This window comes from Euprymna scolopes, chromosome 36 (assembly GCF_053919585.1).
Source record: "Euprymna scolopes isolate OS-2025 chromosome 36, ASM5391958v1, whole genome shotgun sequence".
NCBI lineage: Eukaryota > Metazoa > Mollusca > Cephalopoda > Sepiida > Sepiolidae > Euprymna > Euprymna scolopes.
In genome coordinates this window covers 15,056,276-15,080,255 of record NC_136517.1, presented here as the reverse complement: position 1 = coordinate 15,080,255, position 23,980 = coordinate 15,056,276, and the positions used below count along the sequence as shown (strand labels likewise).

The following is a 23,980-nucleotide window of genomic DNA, read 5'->3' as shown; positions in this document are numbered from 1 at the left end:
AAATAACAACAACTATGAAGATGAGTAAAACAACACAGATTCTATGAACAAAACTTTTTTCCCAGAACTGCCCGTCTGTGGAACATTGTTCCGTTGATCTGCTTCTCGCTTGAATACAACTTGGTAGCCTTCAAATCCAATGTAAACAAGTTCACATTGAGCCATCCCCATAAGTAATCAAATTCTACCCAATTTACACTATTAACGATTACTATACTACTACTTTACATTCATTAACCCTTATCCTCGTGTGGCCTTCAGGCCTTGATAAGTGGTAAAACTCTTGTAAAAAAAAAAAAAAAATGTAACATGTATGAATTTTGACCCTGTTTCATTTTGCCACATTTTGCAACACATTACACGTTTGACTAGAAAATATGTTGTTTTTTTTTGTTTTGTTTTTTTTTGTAATCATCCATGCAGGGTGCTTCCTTCATGCAGTCATATAATCCCAGGGTTTGCATAGGCCTGAAAAGTCTTGGAATTTTTACTTTTGCCTTGAGAAGGCCTTATTTCTAATTTTATTATTAGCTTGGAAATAGCTTGGAAATTTTGAAAATGTCTTGAAAGATCCCGTGAAAATCATATTCTTTTTGTCCAGTAAAAACATGCATTGCAATAATAAACATGAAATCAAAATGAATATTATTAAATTATCTTTTAAGTATTAATAAAATACCATTATAAAATCAAAATATAATTGCATCATATTTTTGTGGACACAAGAGTTATATTCCTTTATCACAAAACTACCCGATGTTTTCCATATAATAATAATATTGGGTATTTGTGATATAGAGATGTGAAGCTTGTACCCATAATACTGGAAATTAAGAAGTAAAATAGACACAGTCTAGACCAATCTACATTTGGGGGGAAAATAACATTTAATCGTGATTGGTTAACCAATTATAAGTGGGTCAAGAAATGTAAATATGATTGTTGACGGGCGTATTGTTTTGTATGTAAATGATAATGATTTTTCCTGTTGTCAATTAAGTTTTTTTTTAGTTTATTATATCATTGTTTATATTATCAAATTTTGTTTTGAAAACTTGAATTTTTTTTCTCAAGAAAGTCTTAAAAAGCTTTGAAAAGTCCTTGAAAATGGACACTGAAAATCTGTACAAAACCTGAATCCGCATCCTACAAATATTAGCACGTTATTTGTTCAAGAATGTTATGTGTTTTAACTGGTTAGCATTTTTTTTTTTTTATACAGGCATCACCACATTATCAAGGCCAAGAGGCCACTCAAGGATAAGGGTTAAAGAGTGTACAGTAGAAATTGGATAATATAGTAATCATTAGTAATGAAAATTCTGTAAATTTGATAACTCATATGGAACGGCTCATCAAGAACTTATTTACGCTAGACCTGAACACAACCATACCGCAGTCAGCCGGAAAGCAGGAAAACGGAAGACAATTCCACAGGCGCACAGTTCCAAGAAAGAAGCCCTGCTCATGGGATCCACGTTCAGGTCTAGGCACAGACAAAGAGTGGGGGGAACCATTGATAGTGTTTACAGCTAGACGAGTGTTTCTTGTGAAACTTAGGCCTGGGGGGGGGGCCATAGACTGAAGCTCAGTCGAACACTTTCCATAAAAATAACTATTCATTGAAAATCTGATGCTAGTTCCAATGGAATCCATCCGTAAGAATTGCTGTAATAATCTGATGTAAAAGAATTTGTTTTTTCGACCTCCTTTTCATTTTTCCACAACATTTTACGACACATTGCACGTTTAACTAGAAAATATTTTTTTTCTATATCCTCTGTACAGGGTGCTTCCCACATGACGTGATGGGTAATTTTCTGAGGAAGTTGTCCCCCAGGACGCAAGAATACGATGTTGGACATTCGTCCTTCTATTCTTGCAGTAGACATAACTCGTCAGGTAAGTCTTTCAAGATTAATGTCTTTCAGCAAATTCTACCTTTTTTATATATAGGAGTCACCACTTGTCTAGGCTGCAAGTTAAAAATGTTATTATATTTTTATAAAGAATATGTGTGATGTTTGCTTATTTTCCAGCAGCAACAGTTCAAGTCCAGATAATTCTCTGGAGAGAATTAATTCTATGATGAGAAAATCCTGCCAGTAATGATGCTTAGAACTCAAAGAGAAGACCTATGAAGCAGACATAAAATATGTCATATCAACCTCTTGAACTAAAGGGAATGTCCTTGTTTTTATTGTGTATAACACTCGGAGAGTTGGTTGCCGTGCCCAGGATGTAACAAGTTATTCCACAAACGTCCCCATGACACAGACACATAAAGATACTCTCCCCTGCAAATGATCATGTTGCATATTATTTTTATTTTTGATCAGATGTTATCTCTAACTACTTTCTAATTATTTATCATCTTTTCCATTTTCAGGCTGTTTTACGCATGATGTCATGGGAAATTTTATCAAGAAAATTTCTCCAAAGAATCAAGGATATAAAATAATCCTTCCACCTTATCAGAAACCTTGGCAGTTGCTTTATTCGGGCGATGCTCATTCATCGGATTCAATTGCAGGTCAGTTTTCTTTTTAGTACTTGTGCAGAATTTGAACCAAACGTAACTAACCATCTGCTCGGCTTTGCTCGGAACGTGACCTGTAATTTGATGTAAGATACTGATCAGCTAAAAATATGCGGAAAATATTGGAAGTAAAATTAAATGCAGGAGCAGCTGGCAGCTTTTCAACAGTTATCTTTCGGGGTTAGGGTTTATGTGGAGACGGAAATTTGGTAACGATCCTTTTTTCTTCATCTTAAACCATATATCGGAAATGTTTCTTCCACATCTGCTGTCACATCTCACATTGATATTGTCTGATGCAACCATAGAAAAATCTACCTAATCCTAAGGGAATATCTCGGCTCTCTTAATTTAATTTAATTAAAATTGTCCAGCCTCACCCTAGAAAAAAAAAAATTGTTCATGAAAAATAAGAAAAGTTTACTTTACATTAGGCACAAAAATAAAGAAAAAAATATAAAAAATAATACATGTAAAACACAAAAAAAAACTGCTTTTCTTTTTTTAAACTTGTTTTAAAAAAATATATGGAAAATACAAAAAAATGGTTAAAAAATGGTTATTAATTTTTTCAATTTGGTTTGAAAAAAAATGGTTGAAAAAATACTTCTTTCTTTATTTTTTCGCTTATCAAAATTTGACATTGTCTGATGCAACCATAGAAAAATCTACCTAATCCTAAGGGAATATCTCGGCTTTCTTAATTTAATTTAATTAAAAAAAAAGAAAAGAAACCAGTTGTCCAGCCTCACCCTAGAAGAAAAAATTGTTCATGAAAAGAAAAAAAAAGTTTACTTTACATTAGGCATAAAAATAAAGGAAAAAATACAAAAAATAATACATGAAAAACACAAAAAAAACTGCTTTTCTTTTTTTAAACTTTTGTTTTAAAAAAATATATGGAAAATACAAAAAAATGGTTATCTTATTAATTTTTTCAATTTGGTTTGACAAAAAAATGGTTGAAAAAAATACAACTTATTTGTTTATTTTTTCGCTTATAAAAATTTGTTACAAGAATAAAACAGAAATTATTACAGTAGGTCATTTTTTTTTTTTTTTTTTTACATAGGAGTCACCACCTATCAAGGCCCTGAGGCCACTCAAGGATAAGGGTTATTGAGTGTACAGTAATCAATGGGATAATATTGTAGTAGTCGTTATTAATGGAAATTTGGTAGATTGGATTACTTAAGGGGACGGTTCATCAAGAATTAGTTTATGTTGGACTTGAAAACAACCAAGTTTTATAGCAAGCCCCACTCTCCCAAATGGTTTACTTCTACTTGTGCAGCTGCCATCGCACAAAGGCAGCATGCGTACCGCAGATTTAACCAACATAAGTCCAGTTCAAATAGACAGAAGTATATAGAAGCTAGAAATAACTGTAAGAAAGAAATAGCGACAGCTAAGAGAGAATTTATTGAAACCACCAAAAAACGCATCAAAGCACAGAGATTAGGAACCCGTGACTTCTGGAAAATTTACAACAGTGTAGTAAATAATGGGCAATCAACAATTCCCCCACTATCCAACAATCATGAGGTTGTTTAGTCAGCAACCAAGAAGGTCAACATGCTTGCCAGTCGGTTTGTCTCCAACTCCACACTGGACCCTGCAAACCACCCCCTCCCTACTTTCCTTTGCAGACAGATGCCACACGAGACGATCTGGAAATCACTCCATCTCAGGCGCATGCCATCATAAAAAATCTTGACGCTTCAAAAGCATGTGGACCTGATCTCATCCTGGCTATGTTATTAAAAAAGTGCTCCGCCGAAGTAGCGCTGGTTCTCTCCAAACTTTACAACAAATGCCTTAAGGAATTTTGCTTTTCTGCCTGCTGGAAAACTGCTTCTGTGGTACCAGTTTTCAAGAATTCTGGTGAAAGAACTGACCCAGTAAATTACCACCCCATTAACCTCCTCCCACTTTTCACCAAAATATTTGAGTCCATTATTAACCAAGCTCTAGTCATCTTACAGATGCTAAACTTCTGACCGACCAACAATACGGATTTAGGCAAGCCCGTTCCACGGCAGACATCCTAACTGTAATCTTGTGCCCCCTTGACATAAGTACGCCCCGACAAACCCGACAAGCAGCAAAATCTCACCCCTTCACAGTTGAGATCCCTAGTTGTAAGAGAGCCTTCTACTCCAGTAGTTTCTTCCCCAGAACCGCTGGACTTTGAAATTCTCTTCCGAGTTCCTGCTTCCCCAACTGTACTGACATGCAGAAGTTCAAGTGTAACGTGAACTTACATCTTGCTGCCCAACTCCCCACATAGTACCCCTGTAGCTTATGTCCCTGATAGTAGCCCCTACATCAAAGTGGCAATGTGCCTTGTTTGGAGTGAAATTAATTGCAAAAAAAAAAAAAAAAAAAAAAGAAGTTGTAGTCAGCTGGGAAGCATGCAGTTCTTGTTTCTTTTTTTATATTATTTATTTTTTTTTTTTGGGTGATTTTATTATATTTAAATGTTTTCCACAGTATTTTCCATAAGTAGCGTTGTTACGTCTTGATAATCAGCGAAAGCCGGAAGTTGATGCCATGTTCCGAGTAAAGCCGAGCAGCCTGCACGAGTACCCTCTTTTTTTGTGTCTACTTTTATGATTTTATTATATGACTTTTTATACGACCGTTTATGACTTTGATGTGCCTTTATTATAACTTTACGTATTATGTAGAAGAGAATAATGAAGCTAAAATGAAATAATGGAGATGTTTTGTTTTGGATGTTGTAAAAGAATTTCTCTTATACTAAGAAGGGAACCGGTGTTAAAGAGGTACATGTGAGTAGCAAATATATAGAGAGTGAAACTGTTTGCTACCTTCTTTGTGGGAATATGTAATTGAGAGAAGCAGTTTATTCAGAAAATAAACTGTATACTTTTAATTTTGAGTGATAAGTTTTAAAAAAGGTTGAAAAACTTCTGACATCGATAAGGACATCGATCCAAGCTGCTGATTCTGAATCTATGGTTAGTTTGGCTCTTAAATCAATTATTTAACTGTGATGCCACAACACACATACAAACAACTTTGCTTTATATATAGAAATTGTTAAATCATTTTAAAAATGTCATTATATCTCTATTTGATTACTATTTTGACTCAGTTAAAACTGTATAGTTTTATTTTTTATTTTCACTCTATTTTTTAGAAACGTATGGCTTTCAAAATGCCCGATATTGCTGTCGAGAAGTTGACTGTGATGGTTCAGTTTGCTCCAAATTTGTCAGAATAATTTTTCAAAAAGGTTGGAAACATCTGGAGATCAGGTGATAAGAAATTTTCTTTTTCTTTTTCTTTTTCATCATCTTCATTTTCTTCTTCATCCGGTTTTGGTATTTAGTATCATCATCATCATTAGTTTAACATCCATTTTCCTTGCTGACATGTGTTGGATGGCTTTAAGAAATTAACTTCCAAACTAACTTATCTTTGGCCAGATCTTTTTTTCTCTCTCTCTCTTTTTCTCTTATCCATTTTTTATTACTCCTCAACTGTTCTTCATCTACAACCATTCTTTCAACATGGCCATACCATCATAGTCTCCTGTTTTGCACACATCTCCCTATGCTGTCCAGATTTAATCTTCCGCTGAAATCAACATAACTTAGCCTCTCTTCAAGACTCATAACATCCATTGCATCATTAACATATGATTTCTCTCCATGCAACACATATCCTCAATCCTCACTGGCCAAATTTCACTTCCATACATCATAATACTGCGCACCCTTGCCTGATAAATACTAGACATTCTGCTGGTTAATAATGGCACAAGTTTGAAGAATATTATCCTGATTCTGTTTCATTATCATCAGTCGAAAATAGAAGATGTGGAATCCAATTTTTAGTGGTATTTTCCATGCCATTTTTTTTTTTAAATTTAAATTTGAATCTAGGAAAGTAGACACACAAGTTTTTATCATTTAGATAAGATAAAAAATCTTGTTTCCATTGATTTATTGAATTGTTTAACAGTGGTAAGAAAGGTTCCACTTAAGTAAAAAAAAAAATTTTTTTAAATAAATAAATAAAAAAAAAAAAAAAAAAAAAAAAAAAAATATATATGTAATGGTAGCACGGGTTCAAAAATGAGGAACAAGAGTATGACTGAATGGTTTGCATGTGCTTGCAATTTACCGCACAAATCTTCAACGTGAAAACTGAAGTAGTTTTCTTTGACAGTGATTTTTTTTTAAATAATAATGTTAATTCGATAGGAGGCGAAAGGAGATATTTTCCATATGCTTACCTCTATTGGACTCAAATTCAACCCTGTTGCAAAAGGCTATGTGTTATGCCTGTTATGCGAAAATATGGTGTAGACGGTACATGTCCCTTCAGTGAATTTTCACCAGTAAACAAAAAAGGTAGATAATTTGTCTCTGTTTATCATATACAGGATGGAACTTGTCGCCTTAGAAAAGACAACATGATTCCATTTCCGTCTGATGAAAAACATTTTTTTTTTATTGCAGACTATCTACTAGTTGGCTAGTTATGTACAAATCCCAAGAACAATAGGAGCTTTCTATCATGTCTGAAAGTGACACAATATTCAGCAAGCGAAATCAGAGATGTGCTGCTGTACAACTCAGGCTCTCTACCAATCCAAGTTATGATAACAGGACCATTGACAGCACCTTCAAAATGCAAATCTAAACAGTTCTACACTTGAGGACACAGCTCAATGAAGTTTCCAGCTACAATTATTGTCTTTGAGTGGTTTCGAGTGAGGGCCACATCATGCCACCTCACATCTTTGAAGTCAGCTTGAAAGTCATGACCAAAGTGTACCTAGATGTGTGAAAGAGTGTGGTGGTTCCCTGGTGCAATCAGGTACCACTGGCAGATCCTAGGTGGGGCAGCAGGACTCTGCGCCAGCCTACAAGCCCAAAGAGACCCAGGTTTGGCTTCAGAAGGAGTGCTACAACTTTGTACCCTTCTTTCACTGACCCCCTCTTTCCACGACCTAGACCCGCTGGACTACTTTGTTTGGTCATACATCAAGAACATTACCCGTACCAACATGACCTCTCACAACACCAAAGTCAGCTTGATTGCTGTCATCCACCAAGTATTCACCGAGCTCCCACTGGCGCTTGTGGAAAAGGCATACTCGCAGTTCTGGGCCCGTATCAAGACAGTGATTGAGGCTGAAGGCGGCTACATTGCATAGATGTCTCAGTTCTACTACATAATCAAGTTACCTGAATTGATTTTTTTTCAATAAGTTTTAAAATAAAGTTGTAGTGTTGTTTTCTTTAGAGTGACAACTTTATTGTTTCACTTTGTAATTAAATTAATATTATGACAACAAAATTTGCTGATAAATTGGCATTAGCTGTTAATCCGACGATTAGCCAATTTGTTTATTGGTGCATTCCTACTCAGTGCATTATATATACTAGCAAAAATATGCAACCAGAGGAGGGGAAGGAGACATATTATTGAAATTCATGGATCTTTACCTGCTTTTGTTTTTGTTTTTTTAACTCATGTTCACCCCAGGACAATGTTTATAGAAGATGAGTGAGATATCTGTTTATATTACTTTGCTTGAATTTGATATTTTAATTTGTCCAGATTTCGTATATATTATTATCGTCGTGATTTCAAAAGTAAAAAAAAAAGTATTTGGGTACCATCAGCTAGAATCAAAACCGAAAGCAAAACTGTAGCATTCAAAGCTGATGACGTTTCCACTGTACCAACGTGACACGCATATGAAATGATTAAAAATTAACTAAGATGAAGGTACAAAATGTGTAACGATTTTTTAATTTTGACCCATTAAAACCTACTTTAACCATAAAAGAACGGTCCATAAAAAATCCAATCATTTGAGGCCCCTAGTGCCGCTCTGAAACTTTTAGTTTCGGAATAGATAGTTTGAAAATATGGAGACAGACAGACATAACCTTTTATATATTAGATTTAAACTTAAAGTCAGAGAAGTAGGTAATAGGGAGGGAATTCGAAAGTCTAACAGTCTGAGGGGAGAAGCTTTTAGAGTAGAAGACTTTCCTGCATTTAGGGTCCTCTGCAATGAAGGGGTGGGATTTTGTTGCTAAACGGGTTTGTCGGGGGTATGTACATCAAGTGTGTTGAGTTCATCAGAGCAAATTCCATTAAAATACTTGTAAAATATGCACAAGGATGCAACACTGGTGATGGAACAGGGGTTGGAGCTTAGTTGACAATACAGGCCCTATTAGATTGGAGACTCTTTTTTTAAGAATGAGAAACTAGTCGTAGATGCACCAACCCAGCTGTGGCAACAATACTCCACGCATGGGTGAATCGTGACTTTGGAGAGATACAGCATACTCTCATGTGTGTAATTTTCTAGCATGGTAGAGAGAACTCACCTTCTTTGCAGCAGCCTTGGCAATGTTTTTGATGTATTTGTTCTAGTTTATGTTTCCCGTGAAGGTAAAACTCTTAGGTAAGATGTTATTAGTCATGGTTATTGTTATACCGACCTTCCTTGAACAGAGGAATTTACATCGATTAGCACTATAAATGGTGCTAGTAATTCCAACACCGGTGAGAGAGATGTGACTGCACTTCAACTGCTAGCCGAGTGCCGAGCAGATATACACGCTTTCCTATCTTTGTACATTATTGTTAATACCCTTGTTCCTTAACCAAACCTCGACTTGATTGTTCTTATTTTCATTGTTGTTCCACGGCACAACAGTTATCAGTGATTGAGAAGGTTTCTTGTAATTATAAAAGGAAAGAAGCTTAGTCTTAGTAGCATTAAATGTTTAACATCCATTTACAGCCTCATTCAACTGTGGCCGTTTTCTAAGGATTCTGCCGTTGCCTTAGATATGTGTACATCCGTTATTCCTCATACCTCTTGTAGAGTGCAAATATACCAATCTCAGACACATTGTTATCAGAGAGGTTGTTTATGAATATCAGGAATAATAAAAGTCCAAGGATCAACATCCGAAGGCACTCCTGCATTAATATTATGCTGTTTGGATGTACATCCATGAAGGACAACCTGGATTTTCCTCTTGCTTAAGAAGGATCTAATTATATTTAACATTTGTCCAATAATACTGTATAATTTAATTTTCATGAAAAACGTTTCATGCCATCATATTTTATTTTTTATTCATTTTTATTTTTTTCATTCATTTTTATTCATTTTACTTTTTTTATTCATTTTATTTTTTTATCAATTTATTTTTTATTCATTTTATTTTTTATTCATTTTATTTTTTTATTCATTTTATTTTTATTCATTATGTTTTTTTATTCATTTTATTTTTTATTCATTTTATTTTTTATTCATTTTATTTTTTTATTCATTTTATTTTTTATTCCTTTATTTTTTATTCATTTTATTTTTTATTCATTTTATTTTTTATTCATTTTATTTTTTTATTCATTTTATTTTTATTCATTATGTTTTTTTATTCATTTTATTTTTTATTCATTTTATTTTTTATTCATTTTATTTTTTTATTCATTTTATTTTTTATTCCTTTATTTTTTATTCATTTTATTTTTTATTCATTTTATTTTTTATTCATTTTATTTTTTTATTCATTTTATTTTTCATTCATTTTATTTTTCATTCATTTTATTTTTTATTCATTTTATTTTTTATTCATTATATTTTATTTTTTATATTTTATTTTCTCAGATATAAAATCATTGTATTTCATTTGTTTATTCATTATATTTTATTTTTTATTCATTATACTTTATTTTTTTTCATTATATTTTATTTTTTCTTTGATATAAATTCATTAAATTTTATTTTTTTATTCATTATATTTTTATTTATTATATTTTATTTTTTTCTCAGATATAAATCTTCCAAGTTCCTGATCCCTTACACAAGTAAATGCCAGTTACCAACTTTTGTCAATGCAGACTACGAGCTGAGCAGCGTGGCTTTAGCATGTCGCAATGACTTGCTTCTCCTAATTCTTCATCGGCAGCAAGGAATCGTCAACCAATTCTCGTTCCCAATCGTCGACATTAAACAGAAACAAATTCTTGGCATCATGCCATCACCAAAGGAAAATATGACAATCGTAAACGGCGACATCACGCCAGATTGCTCCTACACTGCCATTCTTTTCTTCTCTTTCTCCGAAATTAGTCGAATGTCTAGCTACGACCTTTACATATACTCACATGAGACATTCCAAGTGCTGAAGGTTATCACCCTAAATCATGCCGTGCAACCTTATGTTGCATTTGATCCACGCTTCAAGTGGTCACGCATTGCAGTCGCCAATTATGAGTGCAGAGCGACGGGAATCTGCAACGAACTGGTCACCTATTCGCTGGAAGACTCTAGCGTTGTTGTCCGTAGCAATCTATGTTTGCCTGTGCTATTTGGCAGCAGTCGGTTTGACCTCTCCTACAGCAAGGACGGAACACTGCTTATTGTCCAAAAACTGACCGACAACCGGTTTGGCGTGACCGCCTTTTCTGATATCTACCTATTCAATGCCGATACGATAACTTTGCTCAAGTATCTCACGTCTTGCCTTCCGGGCCTTATTCGAATCTGCAGGGTGAATTATCAGTTGGCTTTTTCCCGGTGTGGTAGCTACATGAGAGTCCTCGACTACAAACAGAGTTCTGATGATAATGAGGTTAGTTTGCTGATTTATCAAATGCCCAGAATTCTAAATCTACAAAGCCAATGCCGGATTGCCATCCTGCAGCAATTGTCGAGATCATGTGACATTGATCGTCTGCCTTTGCCAATAACGCTCCAACAATATCTAAAATTCCAACCGATATTTCGGTAGAGAACTACGACTGCTTGAAATAACCTGTGACTTATTTTTTTAAAAGAATATTTTTTTCTTACTGACTTTCTCAATTGTAAACATCCTTTTTTTTATGAAATTGAAATTGTAAAAATTAATTATTAGAAATATATTAAAATATGGATTTTTCAATTGGAATTATCGCTTTATATAAAAAAGTAATTTTATGAGTTTTACAATTTTTGTAAATGTCAGAAATAAAATAAATGTTGAATATATAAATGGATAAAATATGAATAAAAGATATTAAAAAATAATAATTTAATAAAAATGTATGAACAACTGAGATTTATTAAAAAATAATAGTAATAAAAATTATATATGATAAATAATATTCATTAAAAACAATAAATTATTAATTATATATCGACAGATAATATTCATTAAGAAATAATAATTGATAATAATAATATATAAACAAATAATATTAAAAAATATTAATAATAATAATACATGAATAAATAATATTAAGAAATAATAAATTAAGAATAATAATAATATTAACCAATAATAATAATACATGAAAAATGATATTAAGAAATAATAAATTAAGAATAATAATAATAATAATATTAACCAATAATAATAATACATGAAAAATAATATTAAGAAATAATAAATTATTAATAATAATACATAAACAAATATCAAGAAATAATTAATTAGCAAAAATAATAAATTAATAATAAAAATATATGAAAAAAATCATATTCATTAAAAAGTAATAGTCATAAAAATCAATTATTTTCATGGCAAGTGCTCGACTAAGTTCCAAGCTATGGTCCTCCTTGCCAAACTTTCACAAAAAACACTCGACTAGCTTCAACCACGATCAGCAATTTCCCCTACTCCCTATCTGTGCCTAAATATTACCACAAATTCCATGAACAAAGTGTTTTGTCCTAGAACTGCCCGCCTGTAGAACACTGTTCCATTGGCTTATTACAATATGGTAACCTTCAAGTTCAATGTAAAAAAAGTTCTTGTTGGACCGTTCCTATAAATAATCAAATTCTACCCAATTTATACCATTAACGATTACTACATTACCACCTTACATTCATTAACCCTTATCCTTAAGTGAAAAAAAAATATGTGAATAATTAATATTGATTAAAAAAATAATAAATTAATAATATAAAAATAAATCATATTCACTAAGAAATAATAAATTAATAATAATATATAAATAAATAATATTAATTAAAAATAATAGACTACTAATAATATATGAACAAAACAAATAATGTATAAACAAATCATTCATTAAAAACTAATTAATAATATATGAAGAAATAATTTTCATAAAAAATAATAATATATTAATAAATACTAAAGATAAAAAATATATGAGCAAATACTATATAATTAAAAAATAATTTAAAAAACTAATAAATGAGCAAATCATATTTGTAAAATAACATTATCAATTAATATTCATTAAAAAATAATGACATTTGAAAAATTATATTTATTAAAAAATAATAAATATTTTTTTTTCTTTTAATTACTTATTCAATCTGTTTATACTTAATTAAAAAAATGACATTAATCAACATTATTTAAATATTTATAAATTTCTATTGCGGATCTCATCAGAGAAGAATGTGTCCATTGCTGAATTAAAGACAAAAACAAACTCAATAACTGCCATAAACACCGAGGCCAGTTAAAAAAACATTTTTTTTCTTCAACTTGTTTTTGATTGTAAACTTTTTTATTTCTTGTCCATAATTCATCCTATATCAAAAAACAAAAATAAAGAAAAATCTTTATGATGTACATACCCATGACAAAATGAAAATATCACATTCCAAAAATCACATAATTTGATCAAATATTCATATTATTTGGATTCTTTCATCTTGAGTGTCATTTTCACAACATTTTGGTCGGTCTAACCTCCGACCTACTTCAGGTGTATCTTGCCGAATTTTGGAATTTAGGCAAAATTTTGAATGGAACCTTATATTTACTTCATCGGGATAGCGTGCTCTCATTCCGTCAGCCATGACTGCATAGCGGTTCTAAGTAATTGGCATGCTACCCTTGTGAAATAAATAAATAGTTCCATTCGAAATTCCTCCCAGATTCCCAAGTCCTATAAGATACACCTGAAGAAGGTCGGAGGTTGCATCGGCCGAAACCTTGTGAAAATGACACTCAAGATGAGAACAATAGTCTGAAAAATCTAAATAATACAAATAATCGATCCTCATCTCAAAAACCCAGAAATGTATTGATCAAGTTGTTTTATTTTTTATAAAGAAAATCATTTTTAATCGATTAATGAGAATTTGTAGACATCTGCTGTAATATAAATCTCACCTGTCTGTTTAAATGTATGTATATATGTTTGTATGTCTGCCTAAAACTTTTGACAGAGGTGACGGATTTTCAGGAGATCGGTATTAGTGTCATTTTGAAGCTCGACCCTTTGGACAGCAAATATCTAAAAATTGACTAAAAACATTAATTTCTTCATCCTCAACTGGGCACTTTTCTACAGGGAGGGAGTCGCTTTTTTCGCCAGTATTTTCAACCTGGTCGCAACAGCAAAGAGGTCATATTATTTTTTTTTTTTTTCACATTCATTTCCTCCTTCGCAGTACGGGTTCGAGCTGCCTACGTACTACCATTTTTTTTTTTTTTTTTTTTTCTCTCTAAGCATACCTCCAAACACCCGAGGGCAACGCCGGGCACCCAGGCTAGTTACAACATAAATCATAAGTTTGAATTATTGAGTTATCTCCCTTGTTTTTTTACTTTGTTTTGAAAATAGCGGATAAGACAGTCTCTCCTCGCTACTCATTAAAATTTGATTTTTTTTTTAAACTAATACTTAATTTACGTGATTTTTGAAATGTGATGTTTTTGTGTCATATATACATCATACAGATTTTTCTTTATTTTTGTTATTAGGGTGAATTCTGGACAAAAACCACTCTTTTAAATCAACATTGAAATCAAAATTGAAGAAATTATGAAAATCAAATAATGAAATATGAACCTTTTAATTGAAATTATTGATTTTAAATACTAAATAACTTTTATAAAATTTCCCATCCATTTTTTTTTTTTTTTAATGTTACAAGATATTTGGAGAGATTTAAATTCCATAACACTAAAATGCAATATGATCAGGTAGTTTAAAATATTAACACAATTAATAAAAACATAAGTGAATTATTATTATTTTTTTCTTTTTAATCATATTTTTATTCATCCTAAACAAGGTATATATTACCACTTAAATTAAAATTGTTTTAAAATCAGAGTTTTATTCAATTAAGAAGACTGTTAGTAATTTTTTTAAAATATTTTTTTCTTGGACGTGAATTAATTTTTTCTACTTGCACCCCACCCTCCCACCGCAATAAATTAAAATTATTTTAAAAATTGAAAAAAATTAATGAACCCATTACAATTTTTAACAAAATTGAAGAATACAGATTGAAGAAAAAATTTTCTGTTTTGATTTTTATCGTACACGCTTTTGAAATTTTTGTAGGAGGTGGAGGAATTTGTCATTATTTTTCTTAGAAATCACAAAAAAAAGAAAATAATCCATTTCACTTTGAATCCTTTTTCGCCCGCACGCATGGATGCTTACAAGTAATAATTGAAATAACGCTGAGAAAATATGTCATATATTTCACAGTCGTTTTTATTAAATAAAATTTTATATTTGGATGTCAAAGAAAAGTGAAAAAATAAATAGTCAGTGAAGGTATTAACAGTTAGGTTTGGCTCTTATTTCATTCTGATTTTACCCTTATTATAAAATTTAATGAGTCTCTTCATAGGGCTTGAAATAGATTAGACAGTGTATGTGTAAAATGCCTTTTAGGAAAGGAAAATTGTAAGATACTTAAGCCAAGCCGGAACCAATTAATTTCATATCTAGGGATTCCACTGTATTCGTAAAAAAACTAAAATGTTGCAAACATGTTTTGACAAGCTTCTGTGTCTGACCTTTACTCCTGATCTAAAATGGAACACATACATCAAATCTGTTGCCCACGTCACTGAAAAAATGGTGAGATCATTCTACCGCTCAAGTAGATATCTCACTGCTGATGCAATTCTCTACATATATAAGAGCCAGTTATGTCCAAAGATGAAGTACTGTTGCCAAATCTGGGCAGGAGCTACTAGAAGCAGCTTATCATGCCTTGATAGAATTCAAAATAGACTTAGCCTTGAGGGAGATGCCCTTTTCTCCTCCCTGCAACCTCTTTCACACAGAAGAGACATTGTGAGCCTGTCTATGCTTTATCATTATTTTCATAGCAAGTGCTCATCTTGATCTATGGTCCCCACCCTGAAAAACACCCATCTAGCTGAAACCACTGTCAATAATTTCCTCCATCTGTGCCTAAACCTAAACATAGATTCCATGAGAAAAGCTTTTTTTTCTTAGAACTGCACGCTTATGCAACTCTCTTCTGTTTCTTTCTGGAAAGACATTGAGTACTTAAGGGAAGGACCACATGAAGGTTGCCAACATCCTAAAGTGAAAGTGTTTCTGATGAACAAACTGGATTCGAACTTAGCACATGCTTATTTGTCAGTTCATGTTGTTGCCCACTTGGTCACCATCAATTTCCAGCTGCTACTGATTGTTGTTGTGACAGACCAATGAAAATGTTTCCAATTTAATCTTGGCAAACCAACGAAAATACTATTTAAAACTAAAGCTTGACAAACCAAAGAAAATGCTATTTACAAGTTACACGTGACAGACTGAAAAAGAGAAAGACATTTCAAACAAAAGCCTGAGAGATCATTGCCACATTTGGGGAGGTGCTGCTGGGAAGACGCTGCAAAAACCAACTTCAAGATTTAGTGGGGGGGAGGGGATCATCCTCTTCTTTTCTCTACAGTCTCTTTCTTACAGAAAAGACATTGCTAACTTTTCTCTACTCTATCATTATTTTCATGATAGATGCTCGACTGAGCTCCGATCTATGGTTTCACTCTGTAAAACATTTTCAACATGAACTTGTCTAGCTACAACAACTGTAAATAATTTTCCTTTCTACTTCTGTGTACGTAAAATTAAACAAAAACCTTCCATGGGATTTTGCTGATAGTCAGGCTGGTTGCTGGTATTTGCATTAAGTTTATCAGAGTATATTTTGTGGGAGTACTTTTTTTTTTTTTTTAACAAAGGAGTCGCCACTTATCAAGTCACAAAGGTCACTCAAGGATAATTTTTTTTTTTACAAAGGAATCGCCACTTATCAAGGCCCAAAGGCTACTCAAGAATGAGGGTTAAAGAGTGTACAGTGATCAAAAGGAGAATATCATATTAATCGTTAGAAGTGTAAATTTGGTAAAATTGGATTACTTAAGGGGAACGGCTCATCAAGAACTTGTTTACGCTAAACTTGAAGATGGCCATATTGATGAATGTAAGGTGGTAGTTTAGTAATCATTAATGTTGTAAGTTGGGTAGAATTTGATTATTTATGGGGACGGTTCAACAAGAACTTGTTTACATTGGACTTGAAGGCTACCATTTTGTATTCAGCCGGGAAGCATGCCAATGGAACAATGTTTCTGTCTTTCTGTCAAACTTGGGAATCTTGTAAAACAGGCACAGGGATATCAAATTGCAGTGATGTGACCGGGGTTGGAGTTTGGTAGACAGTAATGTTGGGATGATTAATCATAATTGGAAATCGGAAAAAATTATGCCTATTTTCCGATGCCAAAAATGATTCTGTTTTTTTTGTTTTTTAACATAATTTTCCATTCCTGATATTAGTAAGAAGATAAATATTCATTTTAAACTACCAATAAAGCTAAAATTACCCCCCTCACATACACACAAGTGTATTTTTACATTTTTAATATCTGCACGTATTACATGGGAGTTTTATGGTAATCTGAAAAAAAAAGATGATTCTATAGTTAAATATCTAGAGTTTAAAAGAGTCAGAATCAAGAATTTAAAACAGAATTGTTAATTGTATCACAATCAGGAAAAATATTGAAATCGTTCAATCAATAGAAAACAGTGTAAGATTTATTAGGTAAGAGACTCTTTTTTTTTTTTTTTTTTTTTTTTTTTTTTTTACTATATACAAAAACGCCCAATTAGTGGTTGGTGCACCAGCCTTGATGCAGCAACAATACTTTTATGAACTAAAGAAAAAAGTGAGGAGAGTTTTGATCACGTTGACGCTACCTATTTCATTTGTTTAACAAAACAAAGACAGAAATATTTTCTAGTCCCATTTTTTTTAAATAGTAATAAGCCACAACTTATCAAGGCCAAAACCCACTCAAGGCTAAGAGTCAATAAAATAGATGAATTGACAATTGAATGATGATGGATATTATGACAAAAGTTGAAAAACTCCACATTCAACCCAAAAAAACAGCAATTGATTAATTTGGATTGTTCCAACTACGCTTCTAATCTTACTTATTTTCACAACGTTTCAGTCAATGTAACCTCCGACTTTTTTCAGGTATCTCAAGAATCTTTCTGTCAAACTCGGGGATCATTTAATCTACGGGGATAGCGTGTTCTTATACTGTCAGCCATAACGTGGTTGAAAGTCTTAAATAATTCGCAATTGTATTTTGAGTGTCATCCACACGAAGGATTGAAACTTTAACCTCCAGAAGAGTGTAAGTTAACAGATAAAGTACTAGGTAAAATTCTGTTCTAAGTGAACTATGTGTTATGCCTTTCCTCTTTCTTTCTTTTTTTCTTCCGCTTTTCTTCAGTTTTCTTTTTTTTCTTTCTTTTTACTTCCTTTTCTTTTTTCTTCCTTTTTCTTTTTTCTTCCTTTTTCATCCTTTTTCTTTTATTTCTCCTTCCATTTTCCTTTCTTCGTTTCCTCTTTTTTGTTTTTTCTTTCTTTCTTTTTTTTCTTCATGCCTTTCTTTCATTATTTTTATTTTTCCTGTTTTTTTTGTCAGTTATTACTCCTCATTTCACTATTTTTCATTTGTGTGATTTTATTTCTGTTTTCCTTTTTCTTTCATTCATGTTTTGTTCTTTTATTATTTTTTTGTTTATTTTGTTTTTTCGTTATTCATATTATTTGGATTCTTTCAACTAATGCCCTCATCTTGAGTTTTATTTTCACAATATTTCAACCAGTATAATCTCTGACCTTCTTCAGGTGTATCATGTCGGATTCTCTGGAATCGTTCTATTAAATTTGGGAACCTTTCTGGAATCTACACAGAATTTCGAATGGAACTCCTTGTTTAATCCACAATGGTAGCATACTCTTGTTTAGTCTTCTATCCAGTCATGGCTGCCCAAAATAAACACAAGCTTCATTTCCTTAATTTCTAGAAACAAGAACACAAATATTTCATATTAAATTAATTTTTCCTGAATAAAATGTAAAATTGTATTAAGCATGTCTAGACTCCTTGGCAGATAATCTGAAGCAACTTTGAATTAAGGAATTGATTCAATAGTTAAAGCAAATGAAAGAGATCTCACTAAACTATTCAGGACTTAAAATTTCTTCAGTCTACAAGGATTCGTATTACTGTACACATAGATTTGAAAAAGTTGTCAAAAAAAAAACATATATAACAAATAAATGTTATCAAAGGCAAGATAAGTTACTTTTCTACCTAACTGGATAATTTTTTAGTGTTTTTATTTAATGTAACATGTTTATTCAGTTCGAAAAACATACAGTGTTTAGCGATGTATTTGAAATGGTGCCGGACTCTTTTGAACATGGTAAGTTTCGGAAAATGAGTTAAAAATATAAAACTATACAAAATATTGTTAAAAGTCCACCGATTATATGTCAGTCTATGTCACGGTAACATATTGAGCGAGTTTCTAACAGTATTTTGTATATCTTTTTATTTTTAACTCCTTTTTCCACACTTACCATTTTCAGCAGAGAGACCGGCGCCATTTTAAATTTTCCAATACATCGGTAAACACTGTTTTTCAAACTGATTAAACATGTTACATTGAAGAAAAACACTAAAAAAAGTAATTTTGTTTTTTGACAACTTTTTCGAATCTATGTGTATAGTAATACAAACCCAGGATTTCTCCTTGACAGACCAAGCAAATAATATGAAAAACAAATGATTTTAGCATGACATACAATGCTAATCAAATGGTTTCTAAATTTTGGAACGAGAAAGTTGGGATGGTGGCATTTTCATTTTTTATCAACTGAGGAGTATCCTATTTCTCATACGACGTTCTTTCTGCAAACTCACTCCTGAAATATTTCTCCCGTTTTATGTCTCCCTCATCAGACCACTGTTAGAGTATGGTGTCCAGGCCTCTTCTTTAAACCTAATACGAAATATCCAATATCTGAAGAGAGTTCAAGGACTGGCTACTCGAAAGGTGCAGGATCTATCGGATCATTCCTATCATTGCTGACTCAAAAAGCTTAACATTTTCTCCCTTGAGTGCCAACAATTACGTGGTGATTTGATTTTTGTCTACAATTTCATCAATGGTCGTTATGGTAGTCACTCTTGCACCAGAAAGAGGATTACATGGACGCTACAAGAAAGTATTTCAACTGAACTGAAGAAGGACTGTGTTCTCAATCAGAATCCCTGGACTTTAGATTAGACTTTCAAGTGTAGTAATAAATACAACAGCACAATTTAAGGTAAATTTAGGTGCTGGACTACTGTGTCCTTTTTTCTCTGTAAATTTTTGCCACCTTTTTCCTACATGGCATTGAAGCACAGTTGTTTTATTTTTTGCCAAATAAATTAAATTGAATCGAAAAAAAAAAAAAATCATGTTTCCATTTTCGATGTGTGAACATAGTTCCAGCAATCTTTATAATGAGTTACTTATTTTCATGTTAAACAAACATTTTTTAGTTAATTTCAGTCTCTTTTTTCCTATTTGATGAAATTATCCTACAAAAAATAATTCTGTATAAATCCCCAAAGAATAACCCATGCAAAAAAAAAAAAAAATTCTAAAAATAAAGTTTCTTATTTTCACCCACCACTACCAAACAAAATGAGGATTCGTTTCCCTTTCAAAATTTTTTGGAGATGGCGCAGTGGATAGAGTACTTGTTAAACTTCAGTTGTAAAAGTTACATTCCTGCATGTTGACAGTTCAATCCTCAGTGTGGGCAACCCAAAAATACAATAGCAAATTATTAAAGACTTCTACCCAGTCATGGCTGACAGAACAAGAGCATACTACCCCCATGGATTAAATAAAGGTTTCCATTTGAAATTCTGTGCAGATTTTCAAATCTGACAGTTTTACAAGATACACCTTAAGAAGGTCCGAGGTTACATTGACTGAAACGTTGTGCAAATAACACTCAAGATGAGAACAGTAGTTCGAAGAATCTAAATAATACAGATAATCAATCTTCATCTCAAAAATTCAGAAACATGAAGACAGATTAGTTTGGAAGTTCAATTTTGAAAAGCTGTCCAACACATGCCAGTATGTAAAACAAACATTAAACAAAATATGATAAAAAATGGGTTTTGTTGTAATATTTTTTGGTGCATTAAAAGACTAATGACGACAAAGATTTCAATAATTACATTTATAATAATGAACCAATCAGATATCAGAAAAAATATGCTGAATCTTTAAATTCTTCTTTAAAAAAAAATTTTTTTTTACTCATGTTCACCTTTAAGATTGCAAACTCTTTTTTTGAAACCTATCCGAGAGGGAGACCCTAGTGGTAGATGCACCAGCCCAGATGTGGCAACAATAGTCTATGCATGTGCGTATGATGGCCTTGTAGAGGTACAGGATACTCTCAGGTGTGAATAGTCTTTTAGCTTGATAAAGGGAACCCACCTTCTTTGCAGCAGTCTTTGCAATGTCCACAATGTATTTATTTCAGTTTATATTGTTGTGGATGTTAGGCTGAGAAGTTTGAAAGAAGAATTCTCAGGTAGGATGTTACTTGTCATGGATATTGGTGGTTCTAGCATAAAATGTGACGATCCATTTATGGCCCCATTCCACTACAGTGACTGGGTTTTCTGTCTTCACACAAGAGGGCCACTATACTGCTGATCTTACTGGATTAATTCTTCACTTAGAAAAGCTTCTGTGATGATTGATGGTGGCATTTTTCTCTTTGCTTGAGACAATTACATTTTCTTTTTCATTTTTTATTTTTTATTACATTTTCACCCCATACAAGGCACATTGCCACTTTGGTGTAGGGGGCTACTAACAGGGGCAACAACTACTGGGGTACTATGTAGGGATTTGGGCAGCAAGATGTTGGTTCACGTTGCACTTGAACTTCTGAACGTCAGTACAGTTGGGGAAGCAGGGACCTGGAATGGAATTCCAAAGTCTAGCTGTTCTGGGGAAGAAACTACTGGAGTAGAAACATCTTTTACATCTAGGGACTTCTACAATATGGGGGTGGGATTTTGCAGCCTGTCGGGTCTGTCGAGGATGTTCACGTCGTGGGGGCACAAGTGCTTGCAGTTCGTCAGAGCATTCACCATTATAATACTTGTAGAACAGGCAGAGGGATGCAACGTTTCTTTGATTTCTATTAAAAGAATGGCACTACACTCGAGGGAAACCGTCTTTTATATCTCGAAAAAACTATCATGTGATATTGCATGCTAAACCGATGAATTGAATAAAGAATTCCAATTTAAAATGCAGAAAAATCAAAAGAAACGTGAAAATAACAATTAAGATGAGAACAGTAAACCGAATAACCCAAATTATTAATCCTCATCTAAAAAATAAAAAATGTGAAAATGTTTTCCTTTTTATTTTCTTGTTTTTTAGCTCATATCACACGTTTTACATCAATACTAGCAAATTACTCTAATCAAGACAATTGTAATAAAGATTATGTAAAACTAAGGCAGAAGGAAACTAATCTTTCACTGCAGAACAATTGCATTGCTAATCGGATTTCAATTGTTTATTCAAAATTTAAGATAGCAAGCAACTAACCAGTGCTAATCTTCGACTGCAGAATAAAGGCATTGCTAACAGGATTTTAATTGTTTAATTAGTTCCATCCTGGGCTCTCTTCTTGATCTTCATCAATGATCTCCCAAATCACATTCTTAGATCATTTATAGACATTTATGCAGACAATACCAAAATCTATAATTTATGGCAACACTTCAAAGGCTAACAAAGACCAAGACCTGTCTGATTCTCTCTCTTCTGGGCTAAAATAGCTCATATCATGTTTTGCATCGATACTAGCAAATGAATTTAATTAAGACTATTGTAAAACTAAGGCAGAAGGCAATCAACCAATGATAATATTTCACTGCAAGACAATTGCATTGCTAATAAGATTTTAAATGTTTTTTTTTTTAATTTAAGAATGGAAGCAACTATATATATATATCTAATCTTGAACTGCAGACTAATGACATTATTAATAGAACTAAAATTGTTTATTTAAAACCAAGAAAGCAAGCAACCAACTAGTGCTAATATTCCACTGCAGAACAGTTGCATTGCTAATAGGTTTACAATTGTTTATTTAAAACTTAGAAAGCAAGTAACTAACCTGTGCTAATATTCCACATATATTAAACTAGCAGGGGTACCCGACATTGCCTGGGTGTATGAACGTGGTGTAGTAAGGAACCTCTCCCCCAAAAAAGTGGTAATGGGGGGGGGGTCAAAACAACAGTAGGCAGTTCAGATGGTGGAGAGAGGTGTTGTTAAAAAAAAAGTGGCAGGCAGGCCCGAACCTGTAACACGAAGGAGGAAAAAAACAAATGTAATGTCTTGGCCGATGTGTCCATGGCAAAACCAGAAGTCAGGAGCGTTGAAATTAAGTGTAGTCAATCCAATGGAGACAATGACTTGTGAAAAAAGACCCCTCCTTGGACAAAACTGCCCAGTTGAGGGTGAAGGAATGAATGCTTTTGGCCAATTTTTCGATATTTGTTGTCTGAAGGATTGAACTTCAAAACAAATCAATCACGTAAGGATCTGTTGCGTGTGTGGAAAGTTTTTGCAAGACATACAAACACACACACACACATTTTGCCTTTTAAAATTCTACTCAATATTTTTCTATAATTTTTTAGTGTAGATACCTATTTTTGCCTAGTACTTAAGTAGGTATTTATTTGCTTCCTCACGAAAGCAAAATGTGACACAAGGTCGTTTTTAATGTGAAGGAAAGCCAGCTCCCCAAAAAGGGGCACTTTGGAAATAGGCAAAAATAAAAATGGTTTTAGTATAGAAGGGTTTCCCCTTCCATTGATGTAGGACAAATTAATTTGAATGTAGCATTAGAACATCCTGACCTGTGACTAATACATAAGTATATCAAAAAATTTTCTTTTTAATTTATTTTGAACTGCCTTATTTCAAGAAACACCAGAATAACTTATTTACGCAGAAAAGCATAGAATGACCTGTTTTTCTGTGAATGTTATGTCACCATATTTCAGCAGCTTACGTACACCTTCAGAATATGGTGAAACGCTCAACCAATACAGCAAACGACAATTAATAAATTAAGAAAAAAAAAATCAGTTTCAATTGTGCAAAAATTTTAAATCGTTAACCCTGTGTTAGTCAACTGGGTGTGCCAAACATGGTTAGTCCAAATATGGGTGTATACTGTTTCCAGGATGCGTGTATTTT

At 32.6% G+C, this 23,980-nt stretch overlaps 1 protein-coding gene across 1 annotated transcript in view; it reads left to right on the top strand.

Moving 5' to 3' along the window:
- Nucleotides 1-11,505, top strand: part of LOC145260355 (uncharacterized) — a 29,393-nt gene extending 17,888 nt beyond the window's left edge. Inside the window, exons 3-6 of the mRNA XM_080118288.1 lie at nucleotides 1,789-1,902; nucleotides 2,390-2,533; nucleotides 5,706-5,823; nucleotides 10,386-11,505. Of these exons, the coding sequence (XP_079974414.1) occupies nucleotides 1,809-1,902; nucleotides 2,390-2,533; nucleotides 5,706-5,823; nucleotides 10,386-11,346 (1,317 nt within the window). The 5' untranslated portion in view covers nucleotides 1,789-1,808 and the 3' untranslated portion in view covers nucleotides 11,347-11,505. The remainder of the gene's footprint in view (nucleotides 1-1,788; nucleotides 1,903-2,389; nucleotides 2,534-5,705; nucleotides 5,824-10,385) is intronic.
- The last annotated feature ends 12,475 nt before the right edge of the window (nucleotides 11,506-23,980 follow it).